Below are 18,401 nucleotides of genomic sequence, written 5' to 3'. Positions count from 1 at the left end.
GAAGCCCTTCCCCGCCTCCCAGGGGCGAGGTGTGGAGTGGAAACACCACCTCCTGCATATGCAAGGGTGGGGTGTAGGGCCCCCGCATATGCAGAGTAGCACTCCTACTAAATTAATTTAGTTTAATCTAATTTTAAATTGAGTCTAATGTCCAAACACTTAACTCTCAAATTACTAAATTTATCTTAATTCAAAATCTTTTTACACATGGGACTCATAACCATTTTTAACTCAACACTTTTTTATACGTGGAACCCATAACATTTTTCAATTTCTCACAAATATCTCTAAACTTATCTTAATATTTAAATATATCTAAATTTATCTTAGGTGAATCTTACAAAACTCATTCTACTCTTTCAACTCAGTACTATTTATAAAGAACTCAACTCATCTCAATTCAGCTCAATATACAAATGGGGCCACCAACATTTAACTAGTCACTGTTATTTATTTAGACCAATACCAGTTCTCTTAGAGCACTTACAATAGATTCTCCATCCTATCATTTAAAATATATCATTAAAATTCACTTTTTCTATTTTACATACTCACTTTTACAATATATTATATATCAGTTTATCTATTTTTTTCTTTATATCATTTAAATAATTTTTTTTATTTTTTTAAACATTTCCTTTCTACCAATAAATTTGTAATATCCATATTTTTTTTATATTTACAGTATATTATTATATACAATGTAATATAATTCAGTCCTATACACACAAAATAAAATTATATAAATTAAATAAAAATTTGAAATAAAATCAAATGTGAAAAAACTAGATAAATACTATTTCCAAGATATTTTTTAGAAAAAAAAATAAAATAGAAGTGTTTTAAATGATTAACAATAAAAAGAATTTGTATTGAAATGTAAATAAAGTAAAAGGAAATGATGAAGTAAATGAAGTATAAATAATTAAAAAAGTATTTAAAGAATAAACAATATCCGCTATATGTAACAGGTTACTGTAACAATTTATATTTTACAAATTCTTATACATAATCCAATGGAACTAGGGGTGGGCAGCGGGTGCCCGCCACCCGCTGCACCGCACAGTTCGCCCCGCCCCCGCCTGGGTGGGGCGGGGGATCTGCCCCGCACAGGCCGGGGGCGGGGCACCCCGCCCCGTAAGAAAGGGAACTGCGGAGGCGGGGGACGGAGGGGGCTCAACCCCGCTCTGTAAATCCCCCGCCCCGCCCCTGCATATATAAGGACCCAATTCTCTCGACCACCCTGCGTCCGAGTACGCGTCGAAATTATCCCCTTTCATCTTTCGCTTGCTTAGCCTTCAACCTCTTGATCAGAATCTCCAAATCGTCGACGATTTTGGGACTCGATTGCGCCCACGCCGAGGTCCTCTGCTTCTTTTGGGACTCGATTGCGCGCTCATCCGCTATGGAAGACGAGGACGCTCTAGACGAGGACTCCAGAAGGTCAAGCCCTTCTCGCCGTCGATGAACTCGCCGTATGTCCTAAAAACCTCGTCGAGAATGGCGTTGATTTGCTCTTCGCTAAACTTAACCCTAGGGTTCACCGCCACGACGAGAGCCTCCATTTCGTCCCTGTTGAGACCTCCGTCTCGATTCGCGGAGGGCGGACGGCTAGAGGTCCACCCCCGCACCCCCGTCAGCGGATGGGGTACCCCGCCCCCGCATGGACGGGGGCGGAGTCCGGAGAGAAAATCCCATCCCCCGTTCATGCGGGGGCGGGAGGCGGAGAAGGGGTGGCCCCGCCCCCTACGGGGCGGGTAGCACCCCTAAATGGAACTTATTTTATGAATAATTTTCTAAATATTTTATATTTTTTGTATTATATGTGAGCGATTGCGAGTGCTCTTAGGAGTTAAAAGGAAATCACTATCCTGTTTGTAAAATTTTATCCCTCAGTATCTTTAATTTTTTTCAAAAAATTAAAAATAAAAAACTATGACGTCAGCACGTAAGACTTTGTGCGTTTGCATTTTTCTACGCCGAGTCTTTATTGCGTAGAGGACAAAAAGGTCAAATTATTTATTTGCCTATTAATTATTTATTGTCAGATTAAATGGTCATCATTAAATGAAGATATTTAAGAAACTTACGAATATTATTGTTTTTAAATAAATATCTTGGGTCTTTGTTTGTTTTTAAATAAATATCTTGGGTCTTTGTTTGTTATTTTCTCCTCTCTCTTTAGTGTTCTTCTGGCGTTTTATATCTAGTTTTTCTCTTTCATATGATGTGCAAGATACTGGCGGACAGATTTTGAGCAGCTGTGTGAGTTTTTCAATCACGATGTAACATGAAGGGAGAAAAGGTCCAAGGCCCAGCTAATGTACAGTCATGGATATAGACCACTAGAACTAGGCTCATAAATGTAGTACTAATTAAAGCCGAGTTGTTGGGTCCTCTCTCTACCTTCAAAGTTGAACCTCGATTGAATTAGAATCACACCAGCTTAAGCCCACAAGTGAGACTCCCAGTTGGGCTTTGGATTAGCCCATGTTATTATTTTTATTGAATAAATACTTTAATTACAAATAGATTTTATAAAAATAAATTTACTAACTAACGTAATTTTATGTGATATCTTAAATTATAAAATTACTTTTATTATAAAATAAATCTAATATATCATATAAAACTATGTCAGTTATAAATTTATTTTTATAATAATTCTTTGTAACTGTAACATTTCTCAATAAATAAATCATTATAACCTAGTCTGTACGACCAAAGCCTAGCTTGTTAAGGATTGGATCTCTCTCATCACGTGATTAAGCAAGGATGCATATATGGGGAGGCCTGCTTGCCTCCTTGGAATAATTTAAGTGATGAAAGAAAGATAGGAATATGTTATATGACATTGAGTAATGATATAGCTACATTTATCTTACAACAATCCATTTACAATAAACTAACGCAAGCATGCCACTTCATTAAAAATGAATTTCAATTTTATAAAATTATCTTTCATTTAGTACGTAGTTGCTAAGGAATAATAAAAATGCTGTGGATGAATCATTTTCCTATAATATTTATCTAATATTTGATTGTGCTTGAAAAATTAACATTGTCAAATGCAAGGAGGGAGGAGACACATCATCTCGGTATTCTCCCATCCTATAATGCCTAGCCTAAGAAGTACTGTACAAACAAGTAGGCAGGAAACATGAGAAGCCATTGATCCTTTGACAAGCAAGAGATGATGAGTCTGACGGCGTATATCCACAAAATATAAGAGATAGGGAGCCACGCTGTATTAATTGCTCCACTCCAAAAGCCACCTTGCATTAAAAGAATTTGATTAAATGAACCGTTGATGGGACATATTCCCTTGACATAGGATATGAGCGGTTAACTTCTAGAAAATCTAGTATAAAAGATAATATCCAAATACGAAGAGTTTTTTCTCATTCCTCTACTATCTCATACAAACTACTAAGTTAGTATTAACTTAAGTATCGGAGACTTTCCAACCTCTATCAAGATTTCTGATTCTCTATGTTTTTTTTTTTTCAGAGTGCAAGCCCAAGATTGAAAACCTGAGTCATTGGAATTTGGTCCAAATGCATACGAAACACGATGTTAACACACTTTATGTATTTCTCTCATTTAAAATCTTTAAATTTAAATATGAACTTAAAATGGTCTATTTTGCGTTAAAAATAACGTGTTTGGAATTTGAAATCAACAATTAGTACAGTGGTTTTCCTTAAGATGAATATCCATAGTTTGCAAAATAATAAATGATATAAATAAATGATACAGATTTATATGATTCGATATTCTAACTTACGCCTGTGGGTTTTGAGAGTGAAATATAGTAGAAATTTATTTTGTGCAAGCTCTCTTCTCCACTCTTAAGGAGAAAGAAGGTGAAGTTAGACAGCCTTGAAAATGAAGTTTCCCTTCACCTGTCCGTTCTCCCAACTTTTATCATCCAGATTCCAGCTTTTCACGCAATTTTCAATTTTCTATCAACTTTAAGTCTAGTCTTGGCCACTTTATGGCATTATCTCGCCTTATCTAATTTCATGCTATCTCTATATTTGACTCTTGCGGGCTCTCCAACATACGTATTCGTTCTTTTTAATTGTAACATTGATAACTATTGGAGAAATAGATAATTATATATCTACAAATTTTTATGACTCATTAACAATCAATCAGTGTAATCATGTCGCTTCATTGAGAACGAATTTTAAATTTACAAACTGCCTTCTATATTATATAGAATTATTATAATAAAAATAGACGATGCTATTATGCTCGTTTATCACCGGATGTGCCGCCTTTTATTTTTATTTTTTCATATATTTTTGATATATTTAAATCTTTTTAAAAAATAAAAATAATTTGTGATCATAGGTCACTTGGAGGGGACAAATGAAGAGGACATACAAACATTTCCCAATAAAAATTGTAAGGAAATTATTTTCATACGTACGTGGTACCTCCAGACCCTCGTATTGCCGGGTCTTTGTTAGTCCGGATCCGTTACTCACTCAATCTGGATTCTGGCCTCTGCAGCCCAACTAAATCGGCTTTTTTGGGCCCTATGTAATCCGCCGGAGCGTAATACGGATGAAAAAACACGTTGACACAGAGGAGAGGTGCAAGTTACAAGAAGAAAGACCTAAGTTAATCGATAGGATTTCTGTGTCGATGGTAGTCTTTCCCCGCCCAAAAATCTGACACTGTTAATAAATAGTAAACACGCATACGCACGCTAATCTGAGCTATTGGATTAGATTTAAATGCGCGTTGCGCTTTCCAGTGGTATTGTTCGTTGCTTGCCACCTCTCCTCTCCCTTTTCTGTGTCCTCGACCTTCTTTTGTCCCTCTAATCCTATAGTCGCCTTTAGCCTTCCGGTGTTCGACGAAATGCCTGAGCCATGCTCTCCCTCACAACCTTTTCTAATCACCTCCTTGTCTCCTCCTGCTCGCTCCCAAATTTGAGCTCTCAGTCTCACTCCACCCCCTCCATTCTCCTCGTTGCTTCGATAAGAAGAAGGAAACGCTTACGGGAGCAGTTTATGCATCTGAGTTCTGTTGCGCCGAAGAAGAACGGTGGTTGTGGTGGGGACGGTGAACCTGGTCGTTTCTCTGGCCTTGTGAGGAGGTGTCTGAAGTGGGATAGCGAGGGGGATTTTGCTTTGGAGGGGGAGATTTTGGAGTTTATGAAGGAGTCGAGGAATCCGGAGGCGTTTCCGAGCAAGAAAGAACTGGTTGAAGCCGGGAGGATGGACTTGGTGGATGCTATCGTGGAGAGAGGTGGTTGGCTCTCGCTGGGCTGGGATTTGAACGAGGAGAATGAGAAGGTCCAAGAAAATGTTCCTACTGGGATTTCGGATTCTTCCTCAGCGGATAAAGAATGTGCTGGTGTTTTTAATTCGGTGGTAAACGGAATTCAGAGCTCTGGGATGGTTCCTCGTTTTTCAGGAAATTCTTCTCCCCCAGCCTCGTCGTCTGGTAGATCACTGTGAGGGTCACACAATGCTCTTGTAGTCTTGTTTGCATTTTTTTTCCGTATATGTTTTTTTCCTAGTTTTATATGCAAAAGTCGTATACCCCGAACTAAGAATTTGAGTCTAGAGCTCTTTTGATGGTTTGCCTGTAGCAACTATGATAGGATTATGCATTCTTGGCTGAGTTTTCAATTTTCTTGCTGCCTTCTGGGGAGTAAGCTGTTGTACATGTTTGATTCTTTATGCTTAAATATGTTGTTAACCCCAAGGGGTTGGCCCAAGTGGTGAAGGCCTTGGTCTTGGGGTCTCATTCCCTTCAAGGTCCAAGGTTCAACACCTCATGGGTGCAAACAATCCTTTGGGGCCACACCACCGGTGAAAAGCCAGCGATTTAACCAGTTCCGTGTAGGGAAACTTCCGAGGGTGCGGTGCACGGGACCGGGGTTTAGTCTACAGGGATGGGTCCAAAGGGCCCTGCCTTGGAGAGGTTCCCCAACATCAAAAAGAAAAAAAAAAAAATGTTGTTCCCCTATCCTTATTTTTAGTATGAGTTTTGGAATCGTATAGCATTCATGTTAATTATATAATGGCACAAGGTATCAAATCTTGGGGTTTTTGCATACGACTTGATTTTTAGCAATCAAATTAATCATGCATTTCTTGGAAGGGCCATCTAACTTAATGATATTTGCATAGGGAAACAGCTGTAGAGGATGAGTCTGGGATTGAGGGTATATTGAATCGATTGGAGAAACAAAGAAATATGACTTTTGGGTTTGGATTGAGAGAGCAAGGAAATGATGCTCACTTCCCAAGAAATCATTGTGAAGATGACTGGCATCCTGGAACCTCAATAGATACGGTATGTTAGTTTTGTCAATTTTAAGAAGCATTGGCATTTTCTTGAGATGTGATGTTCAATCAGAACATTTTGCACTGCTTATATTGCTATGTGTTTAAATTTCACTCCCTCCTACTCATTAAATAACGCCAAGAATAGGTGCATGTAATTTTTTATCGGCTATAGTAGATGCTTATCATTGTGAGAGATTTCGGATATTTGGTTTTGAGAGTTGTTCTTATTGTTTATTAGGTTTTGATTTTCTGCTCTAGAGATAGTTTCATAAAATTCCAAAGTATGAGCAAAAGGTTTTTGTGACTACAACTCTGTGGTGGTCTTTTTAAAGAGGTGTCACTGAGCTGTGTTTAACTAAAAAGGTGATAAATAATGTTTTAGAAAAATCTCTGGTCAAGTGTGGGTCTTTATCATAGCATCCTGATTTAGAGATATGTTCATGATTCTAGGTTTAATTGCTTGATTTCATATCCTTTGCTAGTAGAAATTTCTCAATACATTTTTTTACCTGTAAAAAAGAAATTTCTAAATCAAAACATGTGGTATTTGTTACATCGCAAAAGATAGTTGCTAGACCGGAAAGCAGCAGTGAATTGACTTCTTTAAGTTCAAATACGGAAAATGATTTGGGAGGCAAGCTGGATCAGAACAGATCTTTGTTAGATAGTGATGGTTTAGCAAACTCACTTAAGCCAGACATGTGGAGAACTTGGAGCATTCAGAGGGCAGGCTTTTCTGATGCCAGTTTTGAAGGTCTTTTATTTTCCAACACTAATATCTGGTGGTTTCATGGGCTCACGGATTGGATTAACTGATTGCTTTTTATTAACAAAATTTACAGCTGCTGAAATTGCTTACAATGAAACTAGGACGGAAGGGCCAATGGATGGTTCAGGAGACAAGATTCTTGAAATAAGAGATGTTACTGGTAAATCTGTAAACACAGGGAAAGAATTGGGCTTATCTCCAAAAGATATTAATCATAATGAAATACGGCGTCGACTTCAGCACCTGGAGTCAGAGCTTTCCTCTGTTCTTCTCTTATTGAGGTCAAATGCTGATAAAGCTATGTCACAGCAGGTAAGAACACTCACAATGGCTTTCCTATTTGGCATTTTTATGTAAAATAACTAACAATATTTCAAAATAAGGTCTCCATTGAATTATGTAAAATCAATGCAAAATACATGTGAGCTAAAGTGATTATCTATATTTAACATACAACACTATTCATCTATGCAAACATTTTTTATTGTTTCCTTCGTCCTTATCGTCTTTTATATTTCTCACATTTATACATTTTTTCATATAACATGAAAAGGTTATAATATTATTAGAATAATTTATTTTAATAAAAAGTACTCATGATAGAAACTCTGAAAAACATGAAAAAGGATTTTAAAAGTTCACAAAAAAAGGATAATGATTTTTGTCTATTTTTTTTCTTTTTTAATATTTATTGGGCTATTGATGCCATTTTGGCAACAAATATTGTAATCACATTAATATATGAGAAATATTGAAATATCTAAGTATATTACAAATTTAACAGTAGTTTGAGAAAATATTTAAAATGAATAAAAAAAGAAGAAAGAATATTTAAATGATTTTTTTTATAAGTAAAAATATTTTATATATCAAAAGGAGTAACCAAGTACACTGAACGTATACAATAAAACACCTAGCCCATAATAAAGCGCCCCTAATGACCCAAAAACAACCCACAATACTAATCCCAAAACTACCTAGAATACCCAAAAATTACATTGAACCTCAACCCCTTGTTTTCCATATAACTAATACCCAAAATGCCCCTTGTTCCTGTCTTCACATTGCCCTCCCTTTAGATTGCCTTCTAACTGAGCTACCTCCTTTAGTGTCGCAGTTAATTACCCAAGAAAGACGCTGTAACTCCCTGTTTTTCTTGAAACTTTTGGTTTCAAGTGCGTGGCTTGCCTCGATTGCGGTAATTAGTTCATTGAATTGGTCTTCGCATCCTCCATGTGAAATCCCCACGAAAGGTAGAATCTCGTTAACTTTAGGAAGAATCCAATCCGCTATCAGAGGAAAAGAGACTAGGGGAGCAACATTATCCTCATACACATTAACCAATTACATTCCCAATTCTGGACTTTCTTCCACGCAAGGCACCAACGACAAGTCCCGTACCTCCTCATCAACTCCATTGTTTCTTTCCATCCCCAGTAGAGCTTATGGGGTGACAGCAAGTCCCTTCACCTTAGGCGACCCTAAATGAGCAACTTCAAGGGAACCTACATCTCCTTTTACCATTTTCGGGCAAGGGTGTAACGCTGCCTAACGGTTTATCCTGTGTTACCTGAGGCGAATGACATTCCATTACTGCATTCTCTACATCAACATCCGACGAAGACCCCACTTCAAATAACCTAGATTTCCTTTTGACTCACCACGCTCTCCTGGATCTGGTTATAGGGACAGGACCAAATCCGATCTTTCGTTTTTCTTTATCTAAATTTAAAGGAATCAAGCCTATTTGTGTCTTAATAGCGATGTTGCCTCTAGCTAAAAGCGTGTCTATTTTTGTTGACAAGAAAGCTATCGCTGTCTTCAACTCGGCAAGTTGAGTTTCCATATCCTTTAGAGAATTTTGCATTGCTTCAAGCTGGTTTTGAGCTTGCGTGATTTGCAGACCACTTTCACCATTCCCCTTACTCTGAGCCACAAAAGCATGACCTATCTTCAGAGCTGCCGCATAGACTTACTTCGCCACCATGGATGTGCTTGGGTCTTTGGTGTTCTCAATCTTCTTTTCCTTTCTTGATCCCTCATCATAGGGAAAATCCGCGGCTCTGCGTAATTTCGCTGTAAACTTCTCCCAACCTTGTCCTTTATGCCCTTCAGGAATTACAACGCTGCTCCACCGGCCTCCTCCACCATGTTCGGTGATAGTTAGATACCAACCATGCTTGTTGGAGCATCCTTGGGCCATGAATTCTTTGTAACTTTCACGGAATTGTTTTGTATAATCTGTATTTCTCCCCGCCATTAATGCTTCTCCCACCGTAGCAATCAACCAATCTATACCATTCTGACCCATTACTACCGATCTCTAAAACCTTCTGCCCCTCTCCACTATTTCTAAAGAAAACTGACCTCCTAGTTTCTGGCAAAAATTCAAAAGCCTTTGATTCCATCCAAAACGCACCATTTCACCCATACTGATACAACTTCAAGCTGTAGGGGGCTTCATTCTGTCAAGAAAGGCTGGAAAAATGCCCAACTCAAAAGAAACCAGCCGCTGGAGGTAGGTCAACGTTAGAGGCCAGCGAAGAAGTCATTGGTGTCCGTCAATAAGTTCTATGGAAGCCAACAGGGTTGCCGCTCCTACCAAATCTTGGAAAAAAGAGATCCAACCCAAAAAAATCAGTCACTGGAGAAACTCTGTCATCGGAGGACAGCGAAGAGGTCGCCAGACCCGTCGCAACTTTCTGTGAGAAGAATTGCTGGTGGCTCCACTGTGAAAAGGCAGGTAGAGGTGAGGTAAAGAAATATCCAGGTCGTTGGAGGGATATTCTGCACCAGATACCCTTTAGTGACGTCGCTGGTGTCCGCCGGTCCTTTCTGTGCCGGACGTGTGATGCCACTTGTGACTTCCTCAAATTCCGTTTGGGATCGGACGGACATTTGAAGTGTCGAGACATGCAACACAAGGTTACCTGCCCCCGTTCATGACATATAAGATGCAATGTTCCTAATATGCATCTAACATTATGCAATATTCACAGCGGATAATTTTTTTTTTAGCAATACTATGCACCAAATTGAAAATATCCTAAATGCTTAAAACATACTTCATACAGAAAGACTCATTGAATAACTAAGATCACAACACTAGTCCAAAATGGTTATGATCTAAAAAGTACTAGAGATGCAACTCCATCGTACAAGTAGTAATTTACGTTAACTACTATATTAACATTGACGTTGCACCGTCGCTTAGTCAACTGTGTTTAGTTGATCAGCTCCTGATTCTCCTTCAGGTCCTGTAACAAGATCTACCATTCGGGGGGAATGGTAGTTGGGACTACCAAAGTGAGATTTGATTACAAATCTCAGTAAGTTAACAAAAAACTTCCACACAAGCTAATGATGCATAGATGACAGTAAAAGCATAAATGCATAATCAAATTCATAAGTAATTAAAGCATAACTTGGCGTACAACATAACATAATTGACATAACTTAAATTGAAACATGAATTGAACTTGACTTGACATGAACTTAATCTGAAACTTGATTTAGCATGAACTTGCTCTGAAACTTGAATTAACATGAACATGATATGAAACTTAATTTATCATGATCTTGTTCTGAAACTTTACTTAACATGAACGTGATATGAAACTTGATTTATCATGAACTTGTTTTGAAACTTGACTTAACATGAAAAATACATACTCCACAGTTGTTGAGGCCCCATGTATTCTACACATCACAATGCAGTTAAATACATACTCTACAGTTGTTGTGGCCCCATGTATTTTACGTGTAAATACATACTCCACAATTGTTGTGGCCCTATGTATTCTACACGTCACAATTGCTGTGTCTCACGTAGTGCATGCGTCACAATTGCTGTGACCCCATACTTCGTGTGCCATAGATGTTGTGGACCCCACGAAATTGAATGTACTCAAGATGAAACGTGATTGGAATATGAAATGACTGAAACCCTGACGTAACATAACGTGACTTGAACATAACTTGAAATACATGACCAACTTGAGATAGAAACATTTCGTAACATGGCATAACATATAATAGACAACATATTTAACATGACATGCTTGCAACAGTGAATATTACATGACTTGATATACATGTAATAGATGACATACTTAGCATGACGTACTTGTAAGGTACAGTAATACATGACAGAATATATTATGTAACATATAAAAATTGATGACAGAATAAATTCTGTATAATAGACAATTACGTGATAACTTGGCATGGCATGACATATATGATAACACACATACATACACTGTAGTTCCTTTACTTAGCACACATACACAGTAGACTGCTAGTAAGTTAAAAGCTAACTTACCTCGATCTCCCCGTTTCTTATAAAACCTTAAGCGCGATCACGAGGAACTGTAATTAGTGATTTTAAAAGTTAGCACTAAATCACTAATAAATTGAAATATGGAAAATACTAACTTAAAGAGTAAAATTTCTATTTTACTCTCTGCATGTAGGAAAATGACCGTTTTACCCATAACTTAAGGATTTTGCATACTAACTCCAAAAGTCACCAAAATTTACATGTCTCATATAAATTTTTTCCTCAATTCAAATATCAATTTAGAAAAATTAAAATTAATCACAACTATTAAAACTCTATAGGGCCGAAATTCCCATATGCTATTTCTATTGATTTTTGTTTTCAACTTGTTTTGATCAACCTTTTGATCTATGACTTATAAATATGTGATCTTCAAACCAAACCATCACATGGTTTAAAAAGATATCCTAAAACATATATAAGCTTCTAATTCAAGATCACATGGTTAAAAATTAACCAAAACATAAATTTAGCCAAGAACATCCACACTTTGGTTTATCTGAATATCTCTTTGCATAAAATTTCATATTTTTGAAACTAATATCAAATATATTCAAAATAATAATATAACATGTATATAAGATGCTTAGGATCCTCCAATAAAATTATCAAAATCATTGGAATAGGTTTAAACCACCAAAGAGTTAAACTTCCAGTTTCTAAGTTTGGATCCTCTTCCAGTTTCTAAGTTTCTAAATCTAAGAAAATCTTTCATCAAAACCTTGAATCATGCAAAAATCCTCAACCAATAGTCATATATACATGTTAACAATACTCCATAAAAATTTCGAACCAATATCTATCCATTAGCTTGGTCAAAAACTCCAAACTATAACATATTCTCCAGTTTATCTCCCATAATGACTTTTCTATAGTTTACATAATATTTGACTGACCAAATGATTTTCAAATGAGATAAATAAGATATCCACGTAAACTAGACTAAAAAAGAAACAACTTATATGAAGGAGACTTTATGATAAAACACTTACAAAAGCTTTGAAATGGGCATGCAAAAAAACTCCTAAAAGCTGTCCGAGAGAGAGTGTTTGATATTCTTTTAATGGAAAGTGTAAATGAAGATAATTTCGTGGGGAGGGGTGGCTGGAGATACTTATGGATGAGATATGGAAGAGATGAGGCTGGAGTGAGAGTTAAGTGTAGGACTCTCTTACCCGAAGTGAGAGTTAAGTGTAGGACTTTTTTATCCAATAATATCCACAAAATTAGTTTAAAATATTTTTATCCAATAATATCTACAAAAATTAGCTCAAGATATTTTTATCCAATAATATCTACAGTTTTGAACAGACTTTTCGTCCGAAAATATGAAAAAATGTTATTGTGCCATAAGACCTTAAATAACCCTCCGAGTCTAATGACACAAACCATAATATATTTTGATACTTCTAACTATCTCCAATAATCAAAAACACACTTTGGATACCATAGTAAATAATAACACTAACTATGTAGTTAGACTAAAACTTATACGATTAATGGATTCGTGAAAACTTATGGGGTCTTCACGAGGTTCCTAAAGCTAATAGAAATTTCACAATTAAATTTCTAGCGGGCTGTTACACCATTTGCTAGACACGTGTTGGTGGCGATGGCTCCTCTAGGGTTCTCTCGTTCTCTCTCACTATCGCACGCTTTCTACAATGGTTTTTCTATTTTAACTGCAGAAAAAGAATAGATAAGTTGATGTATGGTGTATTAAAAAAAGGGGAAGCGTGCAATACGATAGCGAGAGACAACAAGAAAACCCTAGAGGAGCCACTGCCGCCATCACCTGTCCGGCAAGTGATATCACATGTTCAGCACAGATAGGACCGACGGACACTGGCAACGTCACTAAAGGGTATTCGGCGCCGTATATCCTTCTGGCGACCTGGGTATTTTTCTGCCTCCCCTCTACCTGCCTTTTCTAGGTGAAGCCACTGACGTTTCTTCTCATAGAAAGTTCCGATGGGTCCCGGCGACCTCTTCGCTGGCCTCCGAAGTCAGAGTTACTCTGGCGACTGGGTTTTATTTGGGTTGGGTCTATTTTTTCTAAGATTTGTTAGGAGCGGCGACCCTGTTGGCTTCCACAGAACTTATTGACGGACATTGGCGACCTCTTTGTTGGCCTCCGACGTCGGCCTACCTCTGGGGACTGGTTTATTTTGAGTTGGGCATTTTTCCAGCCTTTCTCGACAGAATGAAGCCCCGTATAGCTTGAAGTTGTATCAGTATGGGTGAAATGGTGCATTTTTGGGTGGAATCAAAGGCTTTTGAGCTTTTGCGGAGGTCTTCTGTAAAAATAGTGGAGAGGGGAAGAAGGGTTTGGAGATCGGTAGGAATGGGTCGGAATGGTATAGATTGGTTAATTGCTACGATGGGAGAAGCATTAATGGCAGGGAGAAATATATATTATATAAGAAACTTGCGTGAAGGTAACAGAGAATTCATGGCCCAACAATGCTCCAACAAGCATGGTTGGTAACTAACCATCAACGAATATGGTGGAGGAGGCCGGCGGAGCAATGTTGTAATTCCTGAAGGGCATGAAGGAAAAGGTTGGGAGAAGTTTGCAGCGGAATTATGCAGAGCCACGGATTTGCCCGGTGATGAGGGGTCAAGAAAGAAAAAGAAGATTGAGAACACCAAAGACCCAAGCACATGCACGATGGCAAAGCGATCGTATGCGGCAGCTCTGAAGATGGGTCATGCTTCTGTGGCTCATAGTAAGGGGAACGGTGAAAGTGGTTTGCAATTCACGCAAGCTCAGAACCAGCTTAAAGCGATGCAAATTCTCTAAAGGATATGGAAACACAACTTGCCGAGTTGAAGACAGCGATAGCTTTTTTGTTAACAAAAATAGATATGCTTTCAGCTGAAGGCAACAGGGCTGTTAAGACTAAAATAGGCCCAATTCCTTTAAATTTAGATAAAGGAAAACGGAAGATCGGATTTGGTCCTGTCCCTATAACCAGATCTAGGAGAGCGTGGCGAGTCAAAAGGAAATGTAGGTTATTTGAAGTGGGGTCTTCGTCGGATGTTGGTGTAGAGAATGCAGTAATGGAATGTCATTCGCCTGAGGTGAAGGGACTTGCTATCACCCTAGAAGCTCTAATGGGGATGGAAAGAAATAATGGAGTTGATGAGGAGGTATGGGACTTGTCGTTGGTGCCTTGCGTGGAAGAAAGTCCAGAATTGGGAATGCAATTGGTTAATGTGTCTTAGGAAAATGTTGCTCCCCTGGTCTATTTTCCTCCGATATTGGATTGGATCCTGCCTAAAGTTAACGAGATTCTGCCTTTCGTGGGGATTTCACATGGAGGATGCGAAGACCAGTTCAATGAACTAATCACCGCAATCGAGGCAAGCCACGCGCTTGAAACCAAAAGTTTCAAGAAAAACAGGGAGTTACAACATCTTTCTTGGGAAATAAACTACGACACTAAGGGAGGTAGCTTAGTTAGAGGGAAGTCTAAAGGGAGGGCAATGTGAAGACGAGAACCACAAGGGGTTGGGGTTTGGCTTGGGTATTAGTTATATGGGAAACAAGTGGTTGAGGTTCAGTGTAATTTTTGCGTAGTTTTGGGATTAGTATATTGTGGGTTGTTTTTGGGTCATTAGGGGTGCTTTATTATGGGCTAGGTGTTTTCTTGTATACGTTCAGTATACTTGGTTGCTCCTTTTGATATCTAAAATATTTTTACTTACATAAAAAAAAAGTTAGCTAAAAAAAAAAGTGGGTTTCAGTTAGTTATTTTATATGAAAGTTTAGATAAGCCATTGGGAAGAGCTGTTTTAAAACACTTCCCCCTCTTTGGAGGGAAAAAGAAGAGGAAAAAAGGGGGGGGGGGGGGGGGGGGGAAGAGTCTTGTGGGATAAATGTGCATGATTGCAGAATGTTGGAGGCTCATAAAATAATGGGCTCTGGAGCCATTTATCAATTGGTGGTAGTTAAATTTGAATGGTTGTTGTACTTGGGCTTTGCCTAATTATGAGGATCTATAAATTTTCTTACTTACCAATTTTTTTTTTTTTGAATGTTAAAAAATATTGTAATGATTCTGCTTGATGATTTACAAAGTTGGGTAAAATAAAACTCTCGATGAGTTTCTGGGTTATGAAATTTATTTCTTGTGAGGAAGGGTTGAAGCTTTACACTTCCAAACTATTCTTTTTCTCAGTTTGAGAAAATTAAGCTATGCACTCAGTTTCTCTAGAAAGCTTTTTCATACTGTGACTGTAGTTTGAGCATTTCTTGTGGGGGATATTTCTTATATCATCTTCTATATGATTTTTTGTATCTTCTCTAGGGTCATGAAAGCTCCTCAGAGGAGTTGCGGAACCTTTCTGATGCTTGGGAGTTCCAGGAAAATGAGATCATGAATGCTCAAGGCAGATTACGGTCAATACGTGCAAAGTTAGCAGTACTAGAGGGAAAAATGGCACTATCAATAATGTGTGCAAGATTTATGTTCATTTACCAAGATATATACCTCTAACATGCCCTCACAACGTGACAGTCTTTTTATCTTTATTTTCAGTGATGCTCAAAAGATGGTGGAGGAGAAGCAGAAGAGAATTGACGATAATCTTAGGGCTTTACAACATCTTCGTACTACATGCATAGTTTGGGTCAATCCAGCCTCTGTGGTGCTCTTAGCAGGTTCATTCGATGGTTGGGCTACCCAGGTTTGATCTCATCTTGCATTGATATATTAATTTTTCTTTTGATAGGTAAGAGATAAATTATATTAATGAGAATGAAGTAGGCAAAGCCTATTGTACACAGAAGTATATAGAAGAAAAGCCTAAATACATTCTAGAGGCACTAAATTAAAGAAAAGAAGTCCTGGAAGGTGGTTGCATGAAGCACAATGGCTGAAAACCATAGCAATAACGTGTGCAAAAAAAAAAATTCTGAAACCCCGCCATAATGCGCTCCCTATATTCAAAGCACTGTGCATTCCTTTCCGACCAAGTACTCCACATAATGCACAACGTATCATCTTCCATTCTGCCGCCACCTGAGGACAGCCATAAATGTCCTTCCAACAAGCAAGTCAACCACCCTCAATGGCATTGCCCAATAAACATAAACTCTTCTAAAGATCTCATTCCACAATGTTCCAGTCACCTCACAATGCAATAATAACTAATTCACTGATTCTCCATGTTTTTTGCACAAATAACACCAATCCATCACAATGAGTCCCCTCCTCCTTTAGTTGTCCGTGGTCAGAATGTTCCCAAGAGCAGCTGTCCATACAAAAAAAGTTACTTTGGAATGCATGCAGGACCTCCAAATACTTTTCATGGGAAAGGTACATTACCTCGAGACTCCAGAATTTTGTAATATGCCTTCACTGTGAACTTCTTGCTGCCTTTGGACCTCCACTGTATCCTTTTCCCCTGTGCCATTATTCTTCCTGGAGTAGAGCACTCTTAAAAAATTCTGCAACGGTATGCAATTCCCAATCATGATTATTCCTATTAAAAAGAACATTCCACTGGTGAGAACCATGAGAAAATGCAAGTAGATCTGCCACAAAGCCTCCCTGTTGGTTGTAATACTGTAGAGAGCTGGGAAAGCCCTTTCAAGAGCACGCTCTCCACACCAAACATCAACTGATATATTAATTTGAATCAGTGATATATGTAAGAACAATAAATCTATGGTAACATTAAACTAGAATCATGATTAATGTTGCAAGCAGCACTAGTGCTAAACAGAGCAAGTAATATGTTGTCTACTGTAGTTAGAGTATGCAGGCAGATTTCTCTTCAAGGTTTAGTGCTGCCTAAATATATGAATCATTCATCCAAAATCTTCAATTCTAATGTGCATGCTTGTGTTTCTAATAATTTGCTGACCAGAGATTGCTTTGAATTAATTGTGTTTTGACGTCCTTTCTCCAAAAGAGTATATATGTTTAGGATGATTTTGTCTGGTAAGGAAATTTATATTTGGCACCCGTGAAATTATGTATGCAGCTGAACGATGGGGGGGTATGGCTTTCTTATGGTAGGTTTGCCACCTTGCGATTCTTATTTAAGATCGGAGATGTGAGTGAATTGTGCGTGCTTCAGTCATTTGTGAAGAAGAAACTTTACCCTCTTGTGGCAATTAAATTTTTTTATGCACCTCTGCCGTTTAGTGGTTGGTTTATTATGGGAATCAGTTGGAAAAAATGGCATTGTTCAAGTTATTCATCTTCATTTGAATAGACTGCATGAGAATTTTGTTTGTTTGTTGGTTGTTTTGATCATCCGTGGAATCATGTGCTGCTACACCCTGATAGAAAAGACACTTAACGGTACTTTTAAGTTGGTTAACAACATTGACACAAGATGCAAAGATGGTTCTATTTTGCAGAGAAAGATGGAACAGTCAGGTACGGGTTTCTTTTCTGTTTGCCTCAAGTTGTACCCGGGCAGATACGAGGTAGTTCTTATTTGTCAACTTGGTTATTAGTTTGAAATGAGCACTGCTCCTTCTAGACGTTGAGCCTACTGACATGTTTAATTGGTCGTACAGATCAAGTTTATTGTCGACGGTGAATGGAGGGTTGATCAACTACGCCCTATCGTAAAAAACAATGGATACGAGAACAACCTGCTTGTTGTCACATAAAGGCACGATTGTGGTACTAACGGTGGGCTTTTTTTTTTTTAAATATATTTTCTTTGATTCTTTCACCTTAGCGGATTGGGCATCTGCAACACTCTTAGATGCTTGTCTTTTCGAATGGTTTATGGTTTCTCCCTGTTGCCTGTTGATGTAAATACATCTTACTTACATAGAATGATCTTACTCGAGAAGATTTTTTTGTTTTTTTTTTCAAAGTTTATATAATTTGTGATACACTGATCATGTTCATCACAATATATTGAAAGTTCATATTGATAGATAAGTGGAAAATAATAAATAATTTTTTAATCATTTGATAGTATATTAGAAGATAATGAACGGATG

At 37.9% G+C, this 18,401-nt stretch overlaps 1 protein-coding gene across 2 annotated transcripts; it reads left to right on the top strand.

Annotated features, from left to right (window-relative positions):
- Positions 1–4,564: 4,564 nt before the first annotated feature.
- On the top strand, positions 4,565–18,267 carry LOC122309803 (protein PTST homolog 2, chloroplastic). Of its 2 annotated transcripts, XM_043123467.1 has the most exons (8): positions 4,573–5,473; positions 6,156–6,321; positions 6,879–7,068; positions 7,157–7,395; positions 15,739–15,884; positions 15,970–16,117; positions 17,802–17,870; positions 17,964–18,267. In XM_043123467.1, the coding sequence occupies exons 1-8, from the start codon at positions 4,887–4,889 to the stop codon at positions 18,057–18,059; spliced, it is 1,641 nt and encodes a 546-aa protein (XP_042979401.1). In that variant the 5' UTR covers positions 4,573–4,886; the 3' UTR covers positions 18,060–18,267. The 2 variants fall into 2 exon arrangements, with proteins under 2 accessions (XP_042979402.1, XP_042979401.1); XM_043123468.1 differs by lacking the exons at positions 15,739–15,884; positions 15,970–16,117 and having other exon boundaries at positions 4,565–5,473.
- The last annotated feature ends 134 nt before the right edge of the window (positions 18,268–18,401 follow it).

The sequence above is a fragment of the Carya illinoinensis genome, chromosome 5 (genome assembly GCF_018687715.1).
Source record: "Carya illinoinensis cultivar Pawnee chromosome 5, C.illinoinensisPawnee_v1, whole genome shotgun sequence".
NCBI classification, from domain to species: Eukaryota; Viridiplantae; Streptophyta; class Magnoliopsida; order Fagales; family Juglandaceae; genus Carya; species Carya illinoinensis.
This window is presented reverse-complemented; position numbering and strand designations above follow the sequence as displayed.